Source organism: Protopterus annectens, chromosome 9.part0 (genome assembly GCF_019279795.1).
Source record: "Protopterus annectens isolate FY-2018-M chromosome 9.part0, PAN1.0, whole genome shotgun sequence".
Lineage (NCBI taxonomy): Eukaryota > Metazoa > Chordata > Ceratodontiformes > Protopteridae > Protopterus > Protopterus annectens.
In genome coordinates, this window is record NC_056743.1 from 883,511,349 (window position 1) to 883,533,421 (window position 22,073).

Sequence of the window (22,073 nt, forward strand, 5' to 3'; positions counted from 1 at the left end):
GAAGCAGGGTAAGAGGACAAGGTCAGCAGCAAATAAAATGTTGGGGAGTACCCTCAAGGGATAGACTTTGGAATGTTGGGGAGTACCCTCAAGGGATAGACTTTGGAAGCAAAGAGATAATGTTGTTTCTCTTCCTGGCTCTGTTCAGGCCACATCTTCAGTACCATGTGCATTTACAAAGGCCGTACAAGAAGATACATTAGGTTGTAGGAAGGTGTCCAGAGAAAAGCTACCAAAAAGGTCTGCAGGGACTGGATGGGGAATGATGTACCTGTGGAGTGCTGGAGCTGGAGCTTTTAGTACTAGAGACCTGAAGAGACAGCAGGTGTGGGCATAACTTATGATGGCACAAGGTTATGTTGGGAAGATGTGCATGGGTCATCACAAACAGGAAAGGGATAGGGGAATAAGGGGGCACAGGCAGCAGAAAGTAGGCACTAACTTTTGCCTGGATATCGCAGACTGCTACTACAAAGTGAGTGTTGTGGGTCATCAGAATACATGGTGGAGAGGGAATCCCCAGAGACATTCAAGAAGGTATGTGGTAGATGGAAGATAGGTCAGAGGGAGAGAAGGGAGGTATAATGTTAAATGCACTTAAAGGAAAAACTAGATAAGCTTATTTTCTCCTCCTATTAAAGGTACATTGTCCACCTATCATTTCATTGTTCTTTTCACTCACAAATATAATTCTTGCACTGACTGCTGTCTTACATCCTTCCACCCCATGAGAAGGATGGTATTCATTTCCCACTTTCTAGGTGTTCCACTTTCCCTCCGGAACACTGGTATGTTGTCTTATTCTCTGACTGTTACCTTCTTCAAGGCGAAGGAGAGCCAATGCTTTCCTGCTATTCATAAATAAAACAGATACACTGCCCTCAGTCATCAGTGGCTTTTTTCTCCACTACAACACTAGCAGGTTCAAGCACACTGAGGCATCCAAGGGCTCAACACTTTGGCAGTGGTACTATGGTATGGAAGTGGTGGGAGTAGGAGATGTGCAAAGAAAAATGAAATCCTGTTTGGAAAAAAATGATGAGATAGCAGAATGAAAGTATGTGACGTAAAGAGCACTGAGAGTAAGTCTTCATATTTGTATCTTCTTCTCATTTCCCATCCCTGCATGAGGTAAGCAGTCCCTGAAGAGACCTGCCCTCCTCACTATGCCTCCCTCACCTTACCACAGCTAGATTATGCTTCTAAACTCAGTTTTTAGCACAGTAGATGGTGTTAATACACCGTCTTGCATTAACAAGCTGAAAAGATCATTTGGGTGTCTTGAGAAGATGCTTAATTCTTCTGAATCCAAACCAAATGCAGAAGCACTATATATTTACTCTTTCCTTGTACTAATCAACTGTAAACTGCATTTGTAATAATACATTACTAATTCCACTGAGATTTTTAAAATGTACCTTCGTCACCCTGCCAACCCATGTGATACCGCACTCTACTGTAAGGTAAGCAGTAGGACAGAAATAAACAATGACATGCTTTCGGAACAGAATTTTCTTAATGCGTACTTGCTGAATATTCTGTAAAAAATGAGCTGTGAGTTCGGAAAATAAGCACTGAAATAAAATATGCATTTTATTAAATCTTAGCTAAGATTTACGTCAGATTAACTAGGGTAGGCTGCCCAACACTTTCAGCAGTTTCTTAAGTAGAAATAATACCTTACCTGATAGCTCCAACAGATAGGTGTCCATAGGACCCATTAACAGAGCCACATCGGGAATTGAGAAAAGCAACCAAAGAGTTTGGTGATGTTCGAATCATAGTCTGGAGATCAATGCTAGAATCTGACAGCGGGGAGATTGACAGAGCACGCTTTTTGCTTAGCTTTACTGAGTTCCTGGGGGATGGAAAGCGGCAGCCTACAAGCAAGAGAAATTTCCATTGAGAGAGAGCGCAGTTTGAAGGAATACATATTAAAACCTGGAAGAGGTTTAGGCTCTTCCTGCTTCTTTCCAGTGCAAGTAACACCACAGTTATCATTTTACAGCATTAGAGCCCTAAAAAGCTTATCTTAAATAAAATAATTATATTGAGAAAGAAACTCTTCAATACATCTTACTTTGATGCTCAAATACAAAGGTGCGCCCACATGAAGCATGCATTCAGAGTGCTTCAGGTGCACACATATACCTGCGTACTACCTACACAGAGGAACATGCAGATTAGTAAAAGCATTAATACAGTTCGCCATCACAGCAGAATATATTTTAAGAGTATGAAAGAAAAAGCATCTTTAGTGTAGATCAAAAGAGTATTATTTCACTCTAATGGTAATGTGTAACTAAAAATTCAGAACACTTCTCGCAAATATAGTCACTCTGGTACTTTTCTACTATTGCCAGATTTGTAACACTTTATCACTGCCTTTGCAGCACAGAGGATCGCATTCCTGCAGTTTTTCATTGCTCGGTGCCCAATCCTGGTGAGTTCTCTGATGGAATTGTTTGTGTCATACTCTAGTTTTCCTCCTAATGGAATCACCTGATGCTGTTGACCACCATTTAACTACTGGCCTCTTATGGCTGGATTATTGACCATTTCCCTCTGAAGTATGACTTGGACTTTCAACCCTTTTGAATTGACTGGTCTTAGCAGGTTTCTCTCTCGGAGTTTTGTGCAAGACTTCCGTCTTATTAGACCAATCACTGAACATAAGAGCAAATGCTCTGATTAGTATGTGTCTTGCAGAACATGTACGCCAGCTTGAAAGATTTCAGTGTTTAATAATCAACAGGAACAAAGGGCTAGGCTCCCTTAACTGTCTGGCTAGATTAAAAGGTTATCGTTAAACAAACACTCTAAAACTCTCAATTTACACCATATCATAAATATGTCTGTCTGGAGGGGCAGCTTAGTTGTCCAAAGGAGACTACCTGTGGAACAAACTTTAATTTCCTGTTAAGTAATGCAATTCCTTAGCCTCTTTCAAGTTAAATTTTGATAACTGGATAGGTTCACACAAATTTTCCCCAGGGAAGAATACTATGGCCCTTAAAAGAAAGAAGATAAACCTACTGACTAAACTTTCTAGGAAACATAACTGTGCAATACAAGGTTGTTTAAACAGCCTGCCTAGCACTTACAGATCTTGCAACAATATGACCTACCTGATCCTACAGACATTGCCAACATACTGGCTGTCAGGTTCAGTGAGAGAAACATCTCAAGTGAGAACTGCTCTCTCCAAAGCAAAAAACACAGCTTCCATGGGACCTGATGGTGTCCCCGGCTGTGTGCTCCATGAACTCAATGAGGAATTAAACCCACAGCTAGGACAGCTGTTTAATCAAAGTCTTACCTCTGACTGCAACTGTGGTACCACTTCACAAAGGCGGTGCCTCCACCAACCCTGGAAATTACCGCCCATTAGCTTGACAAGCCTTATCTGCAAAGCCATGGAGAGGATCATAATGGACCTCATAAATAAAGACATAGGGAATTTGCAGACTTTGGATCCAACCCAGTTTGGCTTTGTCAAAGGCAGATCATGCCTTTTAAACTTGGTTGACTTTTTCGAAACAGTCACCAAAGCCATTGATGAGGGAAAGGCAGTCCATACAGCCTACCTCGATCTGGCTAAGGCGGTATCATTGAAAAACTCATCAGCTTAAATGTCAACCCATACATCACAAGATGGGTTGCAAACTGGCTGAGTGACAGAACCCACAGGGGCAGAGCTGCTGGCGCCATGTCAGACTCAAAGTCTGTCACACCACAGGGCTCAGTCCTGGGCATCTGTACAAGCAAACACAGGAGGGTTAGACAAAGTTTGCAGATGACTGCAAACTCACATCTGACACAGATATCCTTCAGAAGGGTCTCACAGAAACGGATAACTGGTGCCAGAGCCACGGCCTAAAGTTAAATGCCAAAAATGCATAGTCATACCGGTTACCCCTAGCTACCAAATAGGTGGCAATCCACTGAGCACAGAAGAAGTTATCAGGGACCTGGGGACCCAGGTTGATAGTAGTCTGTCATTCGACACCCATGTAGCTAAAGTAGTTAGGAAGACCTTCTACATTGCCCACCTTATCATGAAGGGATTCTCATCTAGATCAAGGGAGGTCATAGTCTCCTTTACTCATCACTCATCAGACCAATGATTGAGTACAATGCCCCATTCGAATGTATCTGACCCGACACTTGCAGCAGCTGGAGGCCACAAAGTTCCTCACCAAAAGGATAAAGGGTCTCAAAACCCATGCCTGCCCCGACTGAAAGAACTCCAAGCTCTATTCGCCTAAACGCTCGCCATCATGCTCAGAGTTTGCCTTGCCTAACATACAGGGCATGTCAAACCCAGATTTGATGAATATGGAACCTATGAAAATGGACTGAGATTTTAGTCACAGTGTGAAACATATCTTTTTCTCTAGACATAGTTCTGAATATTTATCCCTCTCTCCTCATAAAAAAGTCATCTAGGTGCTGTACAGTAAACTGTTGATTACCAAAGTAATGCCTCCTTGCTACTAAATTCATGCTGTCAAATTGGCTAGCATGTCATAGCTACTCCACAAGCCTTCTGAAGATGTCTGTTGAATACATTTAAAAAAGCAGATCTTGCAACAATATGACCTGAATGGCATGTTTCATTTCACTAATCTGCTGCCAGAGCACACTTTCTGAGGGTTTGTTATGCATATTTTGAAATTATTTGTTATTAAAATATCTGCAAATATTTGGTTTTAGTATGCCCAAGAAGTGTGGTAAGTTTCTCATTTTAGATGGCATGCATGACATTTCTCTGTATGAATAAAAATGTGTAAGTTATGTCATAGTTGATTTCTTATGTGAGCTCACACCTTTTAATGTCTTTGTGAAAATTTGTATGAGTCTCACTGCCATCCCATCAGGGGCAGTAAATGGACTTCTGAAGTGAAATGGTTTGTAGTATTTATTTATTTGTTTGTTTGTTTATTTATTTACATTTGTTTACCGGGAAATTCCGACTGGACGCAGGTCCTTTTTCAGCGGATGCCCGGGGAGAAAAGCTCCACATCATGTACATGACAGAGATACAAAGTTGCAGCAATAGTAAACAACATTGCAGGTTGTTGGCTTTAATACAATAACAAGACATTGATTATCAACAGTATATACAGTAAATGTTGCAAGTTAAGATAGTTTCTTGTCATTTATAATATTAGTAACAAAGTTGTCAGACAAGATGTTAAAGTATGTAAAGACAACTAGCTATTTCTGACTGTGGTTAGTAGTGGCGGTAGTATAGTTAGGTTAAGAGTCTAGGTGGGGGGGGGGGTAAAGGTGGGGGTGTTAGTCTGGATTAGAACAAGGACAAAGCCAGTGCAAATTTAAGTGGAATTTGAGTGCAGTCTTGAAAAGGCTGCTGGAAGGTAGAGTTATAGAGGGTGGAAGATTGTTCCAAAGTTTAGATATGGTACATGAAAATATGGCTTCTCCTGCTGAGGTTTTGGGTTTGATAAAACCAAAAAAATACTCCAAACTGCAAGCAGATAGGAAACGCCAACAACAGAGACGGTGAAAAAAAGGTACATGTCCTGGTACCTTGGCAATTCGCCTTCAATGGAGTTATATAAGTTGTTGCAGGCTAAATAATGAATTGATTGATTAATGAGTCAATTGTTCATTGTATTTAAGGAGATGGGTTTGTTTGGTGAGGTGTTCCATTGAAGGCGAATTATCGAGGTACCAGGACATGTTATTAAAGGAAAACTTTTTTCACTATCTCTGTTGTTGGCGTTGCAGTTTGGAGTATTTTTTTGTTTTTTTTGTTGCTTCATTTTGTGTTTCATTATTTTTGGGTTTGATAACAGTGAGTTGATTTTTGTTGTGTGATCTTAGGGGCCTAGTGGGGTAATAGGGTTGGAGAAGGGTTTGAAGGGAAGGGATGTTAAGGGGTGGTTAATAAGTTTATGAGCGAGGGTGAGTTGATTAAAGTGAAGGAGAGTTGTGGGAGTTCTAGCCAGTTTAGTTCTTTAAGGGAGGTACTAAGATGGCTGTGGTAGGAGGTTCCAGTGGTAGTACTTTATTCTCTGAAGGTTTAAAGTAATCTGATGTGTACCTCGGCCACTACCATATCTCAATTTGTCCTTGTGAATATTATCCTCAGAATTGTAATTGTTTTCCCTGAGGTAGTTTATTCCCTGCAGATCAATTCAGGCCACTTTGCATTATTATTCATGGCAACAAAAATGCACTCTCTGTGATGACCTGTAGGTGCAGAGACATGGTGCCTATCTGAATTACTGGTAACCCGAGGACAACAAGAGACCAAGGAAGGCAGAGTGCCAGTCTTGAGCTTGAGCAGTCAGTGGACAGCTGGGACAGCTTGTCTACCTTAAGGAGGGCAGTATGGCTTTTTCCTGGCATTGTGCTGACTTCTACTGCAGGCTGGAGAGCATTACTCATGTCACATCAGTATGTGTGCCCAGTGGAAAGAGGGCAGATCCTAATCTGTCACAATGGGGAGTGGCCATGTGTACATGCCTAGATAATGACACATACATCCCTCAATGATAAAACTGGAGGTCATATAAAAAAATCGCCATGATTAGGAGGAAGAGACACTAGGTTGAAATTACTTGATATTTTTCTCTTACCCTGAAGATGGATAATTATTCCACCAACTGTAACCCTAGACTAATGGCCCTGGTCCAGTGGTAAGTCCTTCAAGTCTGGGGAGGCAGGGCACCAACTGCTAGCTAATTGTCATTATGGCTATGGGAGCCAAGAAAGCATTTTTTAATAAAAAAAAGGTCAAACTGCACATGTTTGCACCATCATGAGGCTGTTGACCACTCCTAGTGCAATGGTCCAACAATACTAATGTAGTGCATTCCCTATCACTCAACATCCAGTTCATTTGTAAGCCTCATCTTCAACTTGTTTATTAGTGCCAGGATGCCACAAACAGTTTCTTGCCAAATATTCAATTTATGCAGCATGCAAAGGTACCCCTCGTGGATTACTTCTAGAATGCGGGACTGTGGTTTCACATTACTGGCCATCCTGGATTCACACAGCAGTGTACCTTGGCACACAGACAAATGTCCCTTTAAAACTGCAGTAGCAAAGTATTGCTCATTTCCACTCTGATCATACATTCTGAACAGCACTGAGTCATTCCAGTTCGTTCAGCTAGTGTTTGTATTGGTAATGGGCATTGGTGTCTCCAGGAATGTATAATTAACTTCCAGTGTCTCAACCATACTGATTTTCTGAGGATTTTCATATGGCAACATGGACAGTCTGTTAGTGTTAACATTTTTAATTAATTTATATTCAGTATCATATAAATGTGCTCCCCAAAAGAGGAACCAACACTGAGATCTGACTACAATCACTTGTAAATTTTTTTTTTCTTAGGTCAGCAATCAGAGGTAATAACTGGTGATTAGTTAACAGTACTAACCTCCTTGATACAGGTAATAATGGAGCTCACATAATCCCTTCATCAGGCTAAAAGCTTCTCAATCAGTTTGGGCATAATCACTCGTCTTTTTTTAAACAATGGAATGCAAAAGCAGAGGTCTTTCCATTCCATATGAGAAAAAAGTCTTGATTCCATAAATAAATCATGAAATGATAGCCATATAGTCACAGCCAGTTAAAATGTACCAGTACTACATGTCCTTGTCACTCTGATGGCCCACTCACAACAGTTAATCAACTCACTATGAAAAAACAGAACTTGCCTTCACTGACCTTTGAAGGAAGTCAACTGAAGCACTATTTCTGAATTTTGCTGAAAGAAGTTTAATAAAGTAGTTTTGAGTTCCAATAAGGGATGTCAACTTTGTTGTGAAGTTCAGTGGCCCTCTTAAGTGGAATTGCAGATATTTATTAATACACTTCTTTCCCAAATATGCAAAAGCACCACTTGACTTCTGTTTAGCAACAAATCATTGCTCATGTAATCCTGGTATGTACTTAGTCAGTCCATTGTATTTATTTTATGCCTGCTCTGTCAGTTTCTTTTAATGTAAAAGTTGCCAACTTTCTGACTAAAGGTGGCTGACAGACATATGGGATGATGTCATTACCAGTTTGTTGTGTATTTGTGCTAAGTAGCAAATTACTTATTTAAATGAAATAAACACACACAGCTAGCATACTGATGATGTCTTTGCTGTTGAATACAAACCTTACCTTCACAATAAAATCATTTTTTTAAATAGTGAGGCCAATTCTCTTGAAGGGGCCCTGAGTCTGTCAGAACAGAGGCCCAAGCAGGTTTAAAAATGCTGTGTCCTTAGTACCTTAATAACTAAGTATAATTTTTTGTGGGGTCAGTCCAAATACAGAAGAACAGTCAGTAGACATGTAAATTTGACTGGAGAAATCTTGTTTATTGTGTGCGCGTGTGTGTGTGTGTGTGTGTGTGTGTGTGTGTGTGTGTGTGTGTGTGTGTGTGTGTGTGTGTGTGTGTGTGTGCGCGCGCGTGCGTGTGTGTGTGCATGCATGCGTGCATCTGTGCATGTGTGTGCATGCATGAACAAGCATCTGTGCATGCATGCATGCATGAGTGTATGTGTATAGGGGGTTGTCTGTACCTGTACAGTACAGCATGGATTTTCTTTTCTCAGAAGGTTGAAATATACAGTTCTGATATCTGGAGAAGGCCCAAGGACTTTTTCACAGTTTGATGACGTATAAAGTGCAGTGGTGTTAGGAACTTACCATTATTGTAGCTGTTCAAGTTTGTTGACTGTTGCACTAGGGATAAAACTGGGGATTTATGACATAGAAGGTTTGCTGTCTGGACTCATTTCAGGAGATTTTTACTCATCTCCCTCCAGGCTGAGTGGGTGCCCTGCCACCTCAACATCAACGCATCTGTGGTATAAGTGTTATCCATCTCTGCCATATTTAGTTTTCCTCTGTCACCTCCAGGGGTCTGAACTGAGACCAGAGCATGAGCCATCCAGGTGACATATTCATCCCAAGAACAGCAGCCTGATCAGAATTATCTCCAAAGCTCCCTGTCCAACTAGTAGCCCAACCTAAGGAGTGGGCTGTATTGTAGGGAGTAACAGAAAAGGAAAAAAGGAGACAGGTTACCCATATAAACCTCAGAACAGCTACAGGAAAAGGAAAAAGCAGAGGAGAGGGAAGGAAATATTACTGCAACACTGAACATAGTCGAGTGACAATTATGGTAAGTTTCTAACACAACTGTATTATGCTTATCATATTGTTGACCTTTGCACCAGTTGTAACACCTGGGAAAATTCACAGAACTTATGGACCAGTATGGGGGCTGGTCCTGAGAAGGTATGGTTTGTAGTAGACATTGTAGTATGGCTATGACAAATGTTGCCCAACCTCTAGAAGTAATGTCTAGGTTACAATACTTGGAGAAGTTGTGGACAGATGACCAAGTAGCTAATTCCAAGATGGTCTGAGTGTTAACCTCTTTGAGGAAGGCAGTGATGGCTGCTGTGGCTCTTTCAGGGTAAGGTATGACACGCCCTTGTGCAGTCTTGCCACAAAATGACCAACACTGAGCCAGGCATTTGGAAATGGCTTAGTTAGAGACAGGCCTGCCTTCCCTACCCTTATAAAAAGCTATAATTAGTGTAACTCTCAGTTGCCCATGCAGGTACAGGAATTGTAAAGTAATTTCCCCTTGTTCTTTGGGGTGCGATAGGGGGAAACATCTGACACCAGTTTGGGCATCAAAGGTGGAATTAGTCCAGTGTGTTATTCTGCCCTTGTAGAAGATTTTAGACAGAGTTATTTACCCATCTGCAGTTCTGATACTCTACTGGCAGATATAATGGCCACAAAAGGCACCCTTACAGGGGATCCAGCAGCTGGATCTATAGCTGGTGGATTTAACCTCTGTCACACACAGCTGAGGTCCAGTGGTGGAAAAATACTTTCTTGGGGGAGGTTCATATACAAGAGCCCCTTAAGGAATTGTTCTACTGGGAATAGGTGCTAAAAGAGAATAACAAGGCAGACAGGCTGGAATTATAAACACAAATCCCTTCACAGTGACATAAGAAAAACATGTTTTGTAAAGATCTGGTCATAGGCATTGGAGTCTGGTGAGGGCCCAAACCCTTTCTTTGCAGTAAAGGGAGAATCATTTACATTTTGTTAGGTATGAATTCCTTACATTTAAAATCCCTTAAGACAGAAAGCAGATCCTCAGAAAATATGACCTAGATCATCAAAACTGTTTGGCCTTAGGGTCTTCAGACCATGCCTCTCAACTTCTTTCCTCATGAATTCTACACAAATCCAAAAATAATGGGGGAACAAAGGCCCATACTCTGAGGTAAAACATTAATAGAACAGGCTTTGTATCAACATACATTTTCTGAACAATAAGAAGCAGGAAACTGTAGTGTATGGCATTACTGACTGACAGTAATTCTCAGTGATTTATTAAAAAAAAATAAATTTTACATGTGACAAGGCAAAAATATGAGGCAAAATCAGGGACATTTTTCAGAATTCTGGACAACTGTGAGCTATGCTTCAGGCTGGGATGTAAAAATGACCACTTGATCTTAGTCTGTTTACATTCTGAAGCAGCAGAATGTGTTCGGTCCTAAGAGGGCCTTGCCTTGGCCAAAAAAAGAGAGGTGAGTAGCACTTATGGCCTGTTCTCCTTCACCTTCTGTATTACCACAAGTAGAAGAGGGACTGGAGAAAAAAGACAGAAACAGACCTGCCTAGTTTATTGAGCAGGCATCATTTACACGGGTCCTATTGGTTAGTGTCCTGGAGCAAATTGTTTCAGCTGTACATTTTCTGGGGAAGTAAAGAGGTCTATTTCTGGTAAATCCTAGCTGTTGTCCAAATTCAGAACTATATCCTTGTTCGACATCCATTTGTAAAGGTATGCCTCTGCTCTGCTCAGTAGCTCTGCCAAAAGGTTCCCCCCTATGAAAGGAGGTAGGGCCATGTCTGACTGGGCTGAGTATCATACCTTCATGGCTGTCTTGCACAGTGGATATTAGTCAGTTCTCCTCTTTGTTAATATACTGCATTATTGCAGTGTTGTCTGTAGGGACATGCAGGATCCCTAGCTGCCATACCTGTCTGAAAGCTTTTATGGCTGCAGTTGCTGCCATTATCTATTTAATATTCATGTGTTTTTCCTCTGATTGGAGCCTTAATCAGGCAGTCATCCAGGTAAGAGTGAATGTAAATCCCACTGGTTCTGCAGTAAGCAATCATGGTGCCAGGCACTTTATAAACATCCTTGGTATGTTAGATAAACCAAAGAATGTAGAGGTAAATTGACAGTGGGTACTCTATACTTTGAATGTTAAGGCTTGTTTGTTTCACCTGGCTATAAAAATGTGGAGGTGGGCATCTTTTAAGTCCAAGGTAATTATGAAATCTTGAGGGAGAAAGAGAGGAAGCAGCACCTGCAAAGTTAACATTTTGAATTTTTCCACTTCTATAAACCTGTTTAACCTTCATAAATCTCAGTATTAGTACTGGCTCCCATGGGCCATCTTTTCTTAGAACTTGAAACAGTCCTAAGTAAAATCCTGTCTCATCTTCCTGTTCTGGTACTCTCTCTCTCTTGTCCCCTATTTCAGAGTAATATGCTCTCAATCAGAAATCTCTGTTCTCTGGGTACTTGGAGAATACCTGAGAACCTTACTGATTTTACAAACTAGATTCTGTAAGCTTGCCACAATAGTCTTATGACTCAAGTGTCCTGAGTGAAGTTCTCCTGCTCTATTACAAAGGCTCCCAAACAACCTCTTTTCTTGGTTGGGAAGGGATTATGGAGGTGGGACTGGGAAGGGTATACGCTGGGGTGGGGTTTTGGGCCCTGAGGCCCCCAACTTTGCCCTTTTGGACAGCTTGCCATGTTCTTTCAAATGGCATTTCTTCCCCATGGCCACTTTCCTTAGTCTTAGCTCCAACAGAGTACTTTTTACTGTACTTGGCAGGGCAGTGAAACAGCTGTTTCACGCACTGCACTGTCTTTCCCTTTTTTCCATCTCTTAAAACCCTTGTTCAGAAGGGGGTCCATTTCTAATATGCCATTCATGAGCTTCCTTTTACATGATCCTGTAATGGCTGGGAGTTCAGCAAGGCATATGTGCTATTAACTGATTTTGTTGCTGCCACCCTGCATCATAGTCATACTTGACAGAGTGCTTGCTGATAATAAAGGTGACATTGCATAAGTCTAGCACTTTTGCCTTTCACAGCCTTGTGCTCTAGCTCCTCAGCCTTGTCCTTTAATTAGGACAAACGTGTCTCCTGGAACTGTAGCATACAGGTTTGGCAACTCAGAGCCCTGAAGAACATTGTGGCAGAGGTGCTGACTTACTTATTAAACTTGTCAAGTCCTTTACACCCCTGCCATTTGGAGAGAGATTCCTGGTTTGAGTGCCAGTAGTTCCCTGGCTAGAATCTGGATACCACAGATTGAGCAACAACCAAATTATGTACAGATACTTATAGGAATCCATAACTCTGTCAAATGGCTGAGCTTTTTGGTCTCAGCGGATTGGGAGTCTGGCTTCAAAGAAGCACTGGTGAATGCATCCTCAAAGGCTAAGGGGTTTTGCTTCTAACAAACCCACAAGCTCCCTATATCTTTTCTGGGCTTTAGAGAAATCTTTAGACTCCCATTTGAAGAAATCTTTCATCCTATTGAGTGTATCCTCAAGTGAGAAATCCTTTGGTGGGGAGAAAGCAGAATAGGGTGCCCTCAGTGACTGACTCCTAGAAAGAGGGGAGGCCATCTGGTCTACATAGGCTAGTTCATCCACCTCCAAATCAGAGGAATCCAATTCCTCAAGGGGGATGTTTCCTGCTTTCTTTTCAAGGGATGCCTAACACTAAGGGTTGCTTTGATAATGGCTGCAAGTTCTTGTGGAAAAGTACAAAGTACTAAAGTGATAGCCACGTTAGAGATCTCTTATCATAGGTTGGCAGCATTAACTTCTATACGAGCGATTTTATCACATACCAGAACTGAGGGAATTTGACCCTCCCCCGAGCGATTTTATCACATACCAGAACTGAGGGAATTTGACCTTCCCCCAGTTATCAATATACAGCTCCCCCAGTTATCAATATACAGCTCCCCCAGTTATCAATATACAGCTCCCCCAGTTATCAATATACAGCTGTTGAAATAAGATGCCTGCAGAGAGGCAGATGGTTTGACTTACTCTTGCCGGGTTTTGGTTCAGGAGGAACATACAAGTGTGTGTTGGTTTTCTGAGGGACATCACCAGAGGCATCATTCCTAGTAAGTGTCAAATTTGGGGGCTGCGTAAGTATCTCATCATCTCACCAAACCTGACAACCCTGAGCCCATGAAATGGGAAACTATTTAGAAGATTCACTGTCCTAGTTCTTGTAGGGACTGGTTTGGAGTCAAATTTGGCAAATCAGGTTTCAACCAGTAGAAAGAAGTAGCACTATTGTACAGCTCAGAACAGCCGAAACAAACAAAAGTGCGATGGCTCATATTCAGCTGTGAGATTCAGGTCTTTGCAAATTTACTGGTGTGCTCTTAAGGCAGGTGGAATAACACCTCTTACAAGCATTAAGCAATTTCTTTCTGTTGTTATAGAATTTATTTATAGAGCTATTACAGTGAAGACTTGTGCATAACAGCAATATTAATTGTATTACAGACCATTGCTTGTTAATAAAATAGGACAAATATAAGACACATCCTACTTGGTGAATGATTGATACTGTCCAGGTCACTGAGATACAAGTTCAATTTTATGTATCCAAACGTGCATTAGGTAAAACATTGAGATTAACATAACATTTCCAAAGTTAACACTGGTCTGTTATAATCCAAACAGTTTATGTTCCCCTCAAAAATTTTTTTTATATATTTGTAAGCAAAGCAATGTTGTTATTTATCGCTAGCCGTAGTGACAACTCACCCTCAAGGCTGCTCATGTGCTCATTGCTGAATTGACCCAGCCCAAAACCAGTATGGGTGGGCATCAGGTTTGACTGCTGGCAATAAATGGTATCACTCAGGCCTAACAAAAGAAAACAAAATATGTGTTACGTATTTCATTACTTTGCAAACTAATTGCCAAGTCAAAGCTATAAAGTGCAACATATTGTGTCCTTTCCTTTAAACTGTAACAGTGAGCATTTCCACATAATTCGCAGTTCTTTCCTTTCCATTCTGCTTAACTTTCTCCTTTTATATAAGAGTTTAACAAGACCAAAAACTGACTTCAAAATGTAGTACTGGAGATAACCCACACCCAGCAACTACTGCTGTTTTCAAGTCCCTTACGTTATTGGCCACCTTCTCTAAAACTTGAATGAACATTGAATATTGCATGTTATGAAAAATACAAAGGTCTGAAAAAATTCATTTATTGGACATAACAGTGGTACAGTTCTCCAATTCGATTTTCGGCAGGGGTGCTTTCAGTGCGGAATTTTCGTGTCCTCCCTGTGTTTGCATGGGTTTTCTCTGTGTGCACTGGTTTCTGCCCAGATTCCAAAGTCAGGCAGTGGGTGAACTGGATACTCTAAGCTGGTTACAGGTGTGAGTGTATGAAAGCGAATGCTTTGAAAGAAAAATAGTGGTAGAGAAGCTGCTCGGTGGTGTAAACCTTGACTCTAGACGATTGTTACTGTTAAAGTGACACCCTGAAACCATGAGCAAAAATGGGAACGGGGTTTGTGGAAGGATGGAGGATTGACTATAGTACAGATTCCAGTTAAGCAAGCTGTAATGCCTAACATGGTGGGGGGTGTTGGAGAAATAATGGACCATCCAGGGGTGTTAAGAGCCCCGCCACTGTAGGACCTAGAGGGCATTATTGCACTTAGAAAATTCTCTATCCATTAAATTATGTTGTATTTATTTTATCATATATATATATATATATATATATATATATATATATATATATATATATATATATATATATCGTCGGCACAGTGGTGCAGCGGTTAACATTATTGCCTCACAGCAAGAGGTTCTCTGGTTCGATTCTCGGCTGGGGTGCCTTCTGTGCGGAGTTTGCATGTTCTCCCTGCATTCACGTGGGTTTCCTCTGGGTACTCTGGTTTCCTCCCACATTCTAAAGACATGCGTCTGGAAAATCCCTCCCCGGGCATCTGTTGAAAACAGGCTCTGTGGAACCTAGTTGGACTTTCCCAGTCAACAAATGTTAAAATAAAAAAAATAAAAAATATATATATAGAGAGAGAGAAAGAGAGAGAGAGATTTTATATTTCTGATGTAAAATAGTTTCTTCAATTAATGTTTCACAGACTCACAGTTGATGTCAATATGCAATTGCTGCTGGAAAACTTATTTTACATCCAAAATATAAATATGTACATTATGTAACTATTTAATGCACAAACACGTATACACAAATGCACACACAGACTAACAAATGCAGATGTAGTCTGTCACCCATATGTAGAAAATCACATATATCCCTCCCCAGACACACATGTAGAGACACAAAAAAGACTCTCTCTTTCTCACACACATGCACACACACAAACACACACACACACTACTACTGTTCCTAGCAATTATCACCTCTTTCTTGTCTACACCTCAGACGGACTCACAAACTTAATTTATAATTGATTTATAGAGGGTTATTTGCTGACTGCCTCTGTCCATCACTGACGTAGGAGCCAGACCAGGGGTGAATTTCTGATTACCTATCCATTGGTCTAAGCTGCACTTAAACAGGGACAGGGAGGAACGCTGCTTCATATGGATGGGGAGCCTGCTCCAGAGAATGGGGATTCTCTGAGAAACACATCTCTCTTTTCAACATGTCCTATTTATGTTGCAAGCAAAATTTAGGTCTTTTAATCTAATAGTTTTAATACTGTTTGTTTTACGGATGTGCAAAAGATTCATCAAAACAGGGTCTATGGATGCCTTGTATGGCAGGCAAAGATCAATTCTCAGAAGTTTGTATAATACCGATTAAAAAGACATGGCTTTGAGGTAATCAGCTTTGGGTATTGTGCTTACTCCCTGTATTCTTTTCATGAGGAACCTTTGTGGACATTTCACCTGCTGCATGTGTCTGGTCAGGTACATACCGAAGGGGGTATTATAACCTATGATGGGTCTGATGAGGGCCAAGTACAGTGGTATGATGACCTGTCTGGACAGAGATGCCATGCCCTTGCTTATAAGTTGAGAAACATAGAAAGATTTTCTCACTACCTTGGACGCATGTTGGTTGAAAACTAGATTACTATCTACATGAGTTCCCAGATCCCAGACTAGTGAATCAACTTTTAAGAGTGTTTTATTGATGACAACAGTTACTAGAGGTGGCAGACTTCCCAAACGGGACAATAATCCATTTCTTGCTATTCAGTTTTAACCCATAGCTTTAGTACCAAGCATCTGTCTGTATTAAACCTTCCTGAAGGGGATTATTGCCTTGGGGAGATTCAACGACTGCTCCTAGTTTGCAATGATCTGTGAGCTTGGTTGTTATAAACAACACTAGTGCAGGGTACACTGTGGTTATATATGACATAATTTTCTTTCACATGGAATTTATATACAACACTAGCGCAAAGTACACCAGGGCTATCTATGAGATAATGTTCTTACTCATGGAATTTATGCACAGAACAAGTGCAGTGTATCCTGGCGCTATCTACAAAATAATGCCCCTGTGATTCCAAAACACCTGCTTTCCGTTTAAGTGACCACTTACACTGAGAGCAGGTGTTTTGGAATCTGATCCCCATAATAATCCTGCCTTACACTGAAGTAAGTCACTTACTAGAGAGAGAGAGAGAGCAAGTCTTTCAGAATCAGGTCAGACTTACACTGAGAGCAAGTCTTTTGTAATCTGGCCCAATGTTTTTCACATGGAATGTGTAAACAACCCTGTGCAGGGTACATTGAGGCTGTCAGCACAAGCCAAGTGCACAGGCACAACTAGTGCATGGTACACTGAGGCTGTTACAGTCACTTGAGTTACTCTGATGTTTCTTTGAGCTAGTGTGCACCTCTAGTGCAGATACCTGTGCTGCTATTTACCTGCTTATTTATTCTTTGTGAGCTAGTGTGCACTTCTAGTGCAGATACCTGCACTGCTATTTATCTGTTTATTTATTCTTTGTGAGCTAGTGTGCACTTCTAGTGCAGATACCTGTGCTGCTATTTATCTATTTACCCCTGCTCCACATATAGATTTATTGCTGTTCTTAGTTACAGAACTTTGTGCTAATATATGTTTGTGTAGTTTGTAAACTTATTTTGTCTGGAGTAAGAATCTAAATTTTTGTAGCTCTCTGAGTTATTCCCACATGTATGTATCATCAACCGTTTCACACTAACTAGAAACAGAGGAAAAGGGAGATGTTTGTTTAACTACAGTTTGTCACAGAGTGGGTAAAACACGGGCAGATATTCCTAACTTCTGTGACCAGACTGGTTGACTCATTGCAGTTAACAAATGAACTGCTAGTTTAAACACATCACAATGATGTCACAGATGCATCACGGTTGACTCATTGCAGTTAACAAATGAATTGCTAGTTTAAGCACATCACAATGATGTCATAGATGCACCACACCGACCAGAATATTGCAAGAAATTTATAAAAGAAAAAAGTTTGGTGTAGTACAACACTGGAAAACAACTTTAATAAACAAAAAAAGTTAATGAATTCTAAGATTTTCCTTGAGGTGCATTTTAAATAAAGTTTTGCTATCATTTTTAAGAAGGGTTTTTACAAATGGTAAACTGGAATCTGTTCATAGTCACTCACTTCATGTAACTAGTTTTCTACCATTTGCTCATTTCAAATAATTTGTGATAGCATTACAACTCAGAACACTTAAAGTTGTTGAATTTTAGAATGGTGTTGAGGCCACCTCTTTTACTATAATGTATTTGTAAACGTCTTTCACAGTCTATGTTCCGACGTTTGGATTTACTTAAATGGAGCTACATTACGGCAGTCACTCATTGATAGGTACCCATTAATAAATGGTAACACTGTCTTTTGCTGTATTATCTTCTGTCAAGACGTGCGCATAAGAGATAAAGCACTGACTGCACTCCAGATGAACCGTGTTTGATAAGCAGCATGGGTGATGGCGGAAGACAGACCAGGAGGGGTCAAATGGGAGTGAATGTCCAATCCTGCCTCCCCCATCCTGGGAGGAGAGAGTCAGCTTGGCTCATTGCATTAGCAGTTGTCCCATCAGGAACATCTAAGTGAGCCCCATGCTACAAGCAGTGTACCATTTAAATGGGAAGTCACACATGCATGGAAGTGAGCGTGCACCTCTAGAGGATTGCAAAGCTGTCATAGTGGTGGGGATATGACAGTCCACAGGATCTTCCTAACATCTGACTCTTACCTCCACCAGGGAACAAAGAGTTTAGAGACTTCTTGCCCAGAAGGAAAAACAAATAGGTCAATTGGATGCAGAAAGAGGAGTGACTTGGCCAATCCAGCATCTAGTAAAAGAAAAAGAAAAAAAGGGGGGGGGGACTTGAAAACTTGGGTATATATTGTCATAGGTTTGTAATACTTATTGTTTACATTTTCTTATCATAGATAATTTACTAAGATGGTATTGCTGTCTCCAAAGTTAGATGACTTTCACTAAAGGCAAGAACTGAGTTTTGTTTGTAAATCACCTTTTCATTTACTGCAAGTTTGTTTGACTTCAGAGTATTTAGAGATGAGAGATGTGCACACCCTCTGAAAAAATGCTTTTAATGTATTTTTTACATTGCTGGCAGATGTAATGTCCTCTTTGTACAGTGTTTTTAGTTTTAGTTTATTTAAGCCTTGACACAGCAAACATTGTAGTTTCATTATGAACCCATAAATATGTAATGTGTTCCCTGTTCATACATACATTAACTAGGAAACATTTTGCTAATTTGGGTTTAATTACGTTATTGTTTCCCCTAGCAGATTACATTAAGGGTATACAAAACATATAATTTAAGATAGCAAAGTTCAGGATAGAATTAAAAGTAGAAAAAAGACAATAAAAGTAAAACTGAAAACAAGATAAATAGTAATTAAAGTAGGTCAAAAGCCAAGTTAAACAGTTTATCTTGAGACCTCTTAAAAATCCTCCAAGGTAGAGAAGTGCCTTGGTCAAATAGATAGGGCCTAATAAAAAATAATAACTGAATTGCAGATGTTTCAAGCAGTTCACTAAGAAATGCTGATAACGTGAGAGAGGTATAATATAGGGCATAATCTTAGGAAGGGTAGGACAGAAGGGCAGCTGTCCCAGGCAGAAGTTTTAGGCAGCACAACTGGCCCTGTCAAAGAGGTGTTAAGTCCCTTCAACCAATCTATGCCATCATTTAACCCACAATAGCAATCACATCAGCTTAAGTAACAGTCAGTACTTGATGTAAGGGGGGCATAATCATCAGTATATAGGAGTGGCCAATTGGTTCTTGAGTTTGCAACTATTACAGGAAACAGTTTTCTAATGCTGCTTGCAGGATTGCATGTCAAGGACCTATGAATAGATCTTACACTTTGCCAAATGTGTCCTTGTCAGTGGAACAGACTTTTTTCTGATCCTCAAGTCTGAAGAACAACATATTTTTGGTCCTCAGCATGGTTGAGGAGGCGAGTTCCAGAAGAAGTTTTGCTGGGGGTGCCAATTAACCTAGGTATAGCTGTGACACCGAGACATTGTTAGACTGTAGGTAAACAAGAGTTCTTTCAGATAAGAGAACCTAGATCTCTTAATTCTGAGACCAAAGTGTCAAGAAATATTGACTCTGGAAAACTAAAATAATATGTTGGTAACAAGAAGTATATGGTAGTCTGGCTACAGAGTTCTGCAAAATCTAGAGATTTCCAAGTTTTAAGTTAGGTAGTCCTCAGTGAAGGAAGGTACAGTAATCAAACCAGGAAGAAATCAAAGCATGTACCACCATCAAAAGTCCCTGAGGAGGAAGAAGTTGTTTACATTTCATTATGATGCTTAGATGTAAGCTCCTTCTGGAACTAGGACCCTACTGTGGTGGGGGAGTTTGTGTGCCCACTACAGAGGATGAGGAGGGCATGGTGGTGCAATATCATCGTGGGTCAGTAGAGCTACATTATCTAAAGCTATTTGGTCCTGGTAGGGTCACATTTGGAAAACTGGTCTGATGGGAGAGGCCAGACAAACATCAATCCAAACTGCCCCCAAGTGACGGTTGACCTAAGGATGCTGAGAACCTTAAACCAGAATAGGGATATCAGGATCCTCCCCTGCAGCCAGATCTTGGGAGTAATTTTTGCTGGTAAGTGCAAGAGTTATATGCAGTGGTAGTCAAGTGGCAGGTAGGAGTAGGCTAAGATACACTAGACACTGCCAGTGGAAACTGACTTTTGGGGCAAGGAATGTCAACCCCCTCCTGGAGAATTTGTTAACACTTTTTTGACCAGGTTAATCCCAACAGGCCATTAGCCTCTTTTCAGGAGGAGGTATTCATACTGACTGGAGGGGAACTTTCCAGGGCACTGGTAAACTTCCCCTACTGATTCAGTAGAGGGGTTTACAGAGCTCCTTTCTAAGAAAGAATTAAGTAGAGGGAACAAGCCATGTTGGAGGGCAGTGTGCTGCAAAGAGCTGTGGTGGTAGATGAGAATACAAAGGCTTGTATGCTGTCTATAGATAATGCATGCAGTGGAGAATGTGCAGACACATGTGGTGGAGTTCTCAGAGGGTAGGCTTGAAACACAAACCCTAAATTGTGGCAGAAAAAGAACAGGTTTAGTTAAATGATGCTTCATTGGCAGAAGCAGAGGGAAAATGTACAGAAGAAATAGAGGTGCAATATCACCAATGGTCAGCAGAGGGCAACAAAGAATACCGAAAGCCTGAAGGACATTGCAGGAGGAAAAAGAGAGAGAGATGCTCAGTTCATTGCAGACCTTCAAGCAGCACAGGAAGTGAAACACTGTTAAACTGAAGCACTGAGTGAAAGAGAAAAAAATATACAATGAAGAATTGTTGGGGGAAAATTGCCCAACTGTGAAGATTTTTTTTTTCAAAACAGGACAGCATAATTAACAGGTAGTTTGGGACAGGGTGGTAGAACCATTTGTTTTTACATGAGCTTCTGTGCATGCCTAATGCATCTGGGGAATAAGAACTTGTGTTGGTTAACTTTTGAATCATTTGACCAGTTAAACAGATTTATGTGTTTCCATCTGCTAGAGACCACCAAAGTTACCAAGGCTACCCAATTTAAATGACAGGAGCCCTCCATCTCATTCTGTTCCTGTTATGGACTCACCAGCCACATCCCCCAAGTGTAAGAGTCTGGTATTTTGGAGTAGGCTGGAATGATTTATAATCTAATTCCCCACTTACTGTCAGAAATGGAAATATTAAAAGGGAGACAAAGTGATCCCACATGAAAAATCGTATTTAAAGATCTAAGTCTGAACTACAGTTCTGCCTCAACAATTTTATTCAATTCCTGCTCTTCTAGACCTTGCAGTGGTACCAGAAAATAATCAGAGGTTAGAGTTGTACTTCTGAACAAAATGGCTGGGTCCCTAATGAGCCAGACAGCTCTATCATCAGTTTCAGTTCTACCAGTGCAAAAGTGATGAAAACCTATCAGAAAAGACACTATACAGGTGGCTACTAGAAGAAGATGAACATCACTGAGGCTGGAAGGAAGGTGATAAGGTAAATGTGAGACAGAACGTGCAATGTACTGGATGGATGATGGAAAATTCTTATATGAGAACCCAATAAGCAATATTGGAGCATCTTCAAGCACCATCTACTACCAAGATCATAAGGGGGATTGGACATTGTCATAAATATGCAGAAGGAAATAATTAGGCAAGGATCATGCCATAATCTCTGGATACCTTCAGGAAGCACAAGTCCTAAGAAAGATAAGGGAACAGTTAGAAAGTGGACTGGTCAAAGTTCCTTTAAGGAAATGTGCCTATCAGAGTGATGACAAAAAGGTCAATAAAAGGATATGAGAAATCTTAGGATTCACATTAATGGTACTATCACCTGTACTGCCAAGGTACAATGGGCACTCTGAACAGAGGACAGAATTTTCTAGAACACTTGATCT

General features: G+C 40.7%; 1 protein-coding gene across 1 annotated transcript in view; it reads right to left on the minus strand.

The window, feature by feature from the left end:
- Positions 1-22,073, minus strand: part of GLI1 (GLI family zinc finger 1) — a 143,600-nt gene that overhangs the window by 53,945 nt on the left and 67,582 nt on the right. Inside the window, exons 3-4 of the mRNA XM_044083618.1 lie at positions 13,905-14,006; positions 1,685-1,880 (exon numbers count right to left, since the gene is read on the minus strand). Of these exons, the coding sequence (XP_043939553.1) occupies positions 1,685-1,880; positions 13,905-14,006 (298 nt within the window). The remainder of the gene's footprint in view (positions 1-1,684; positions 1,881-13,904; positions 14,007-22,073) is intronic.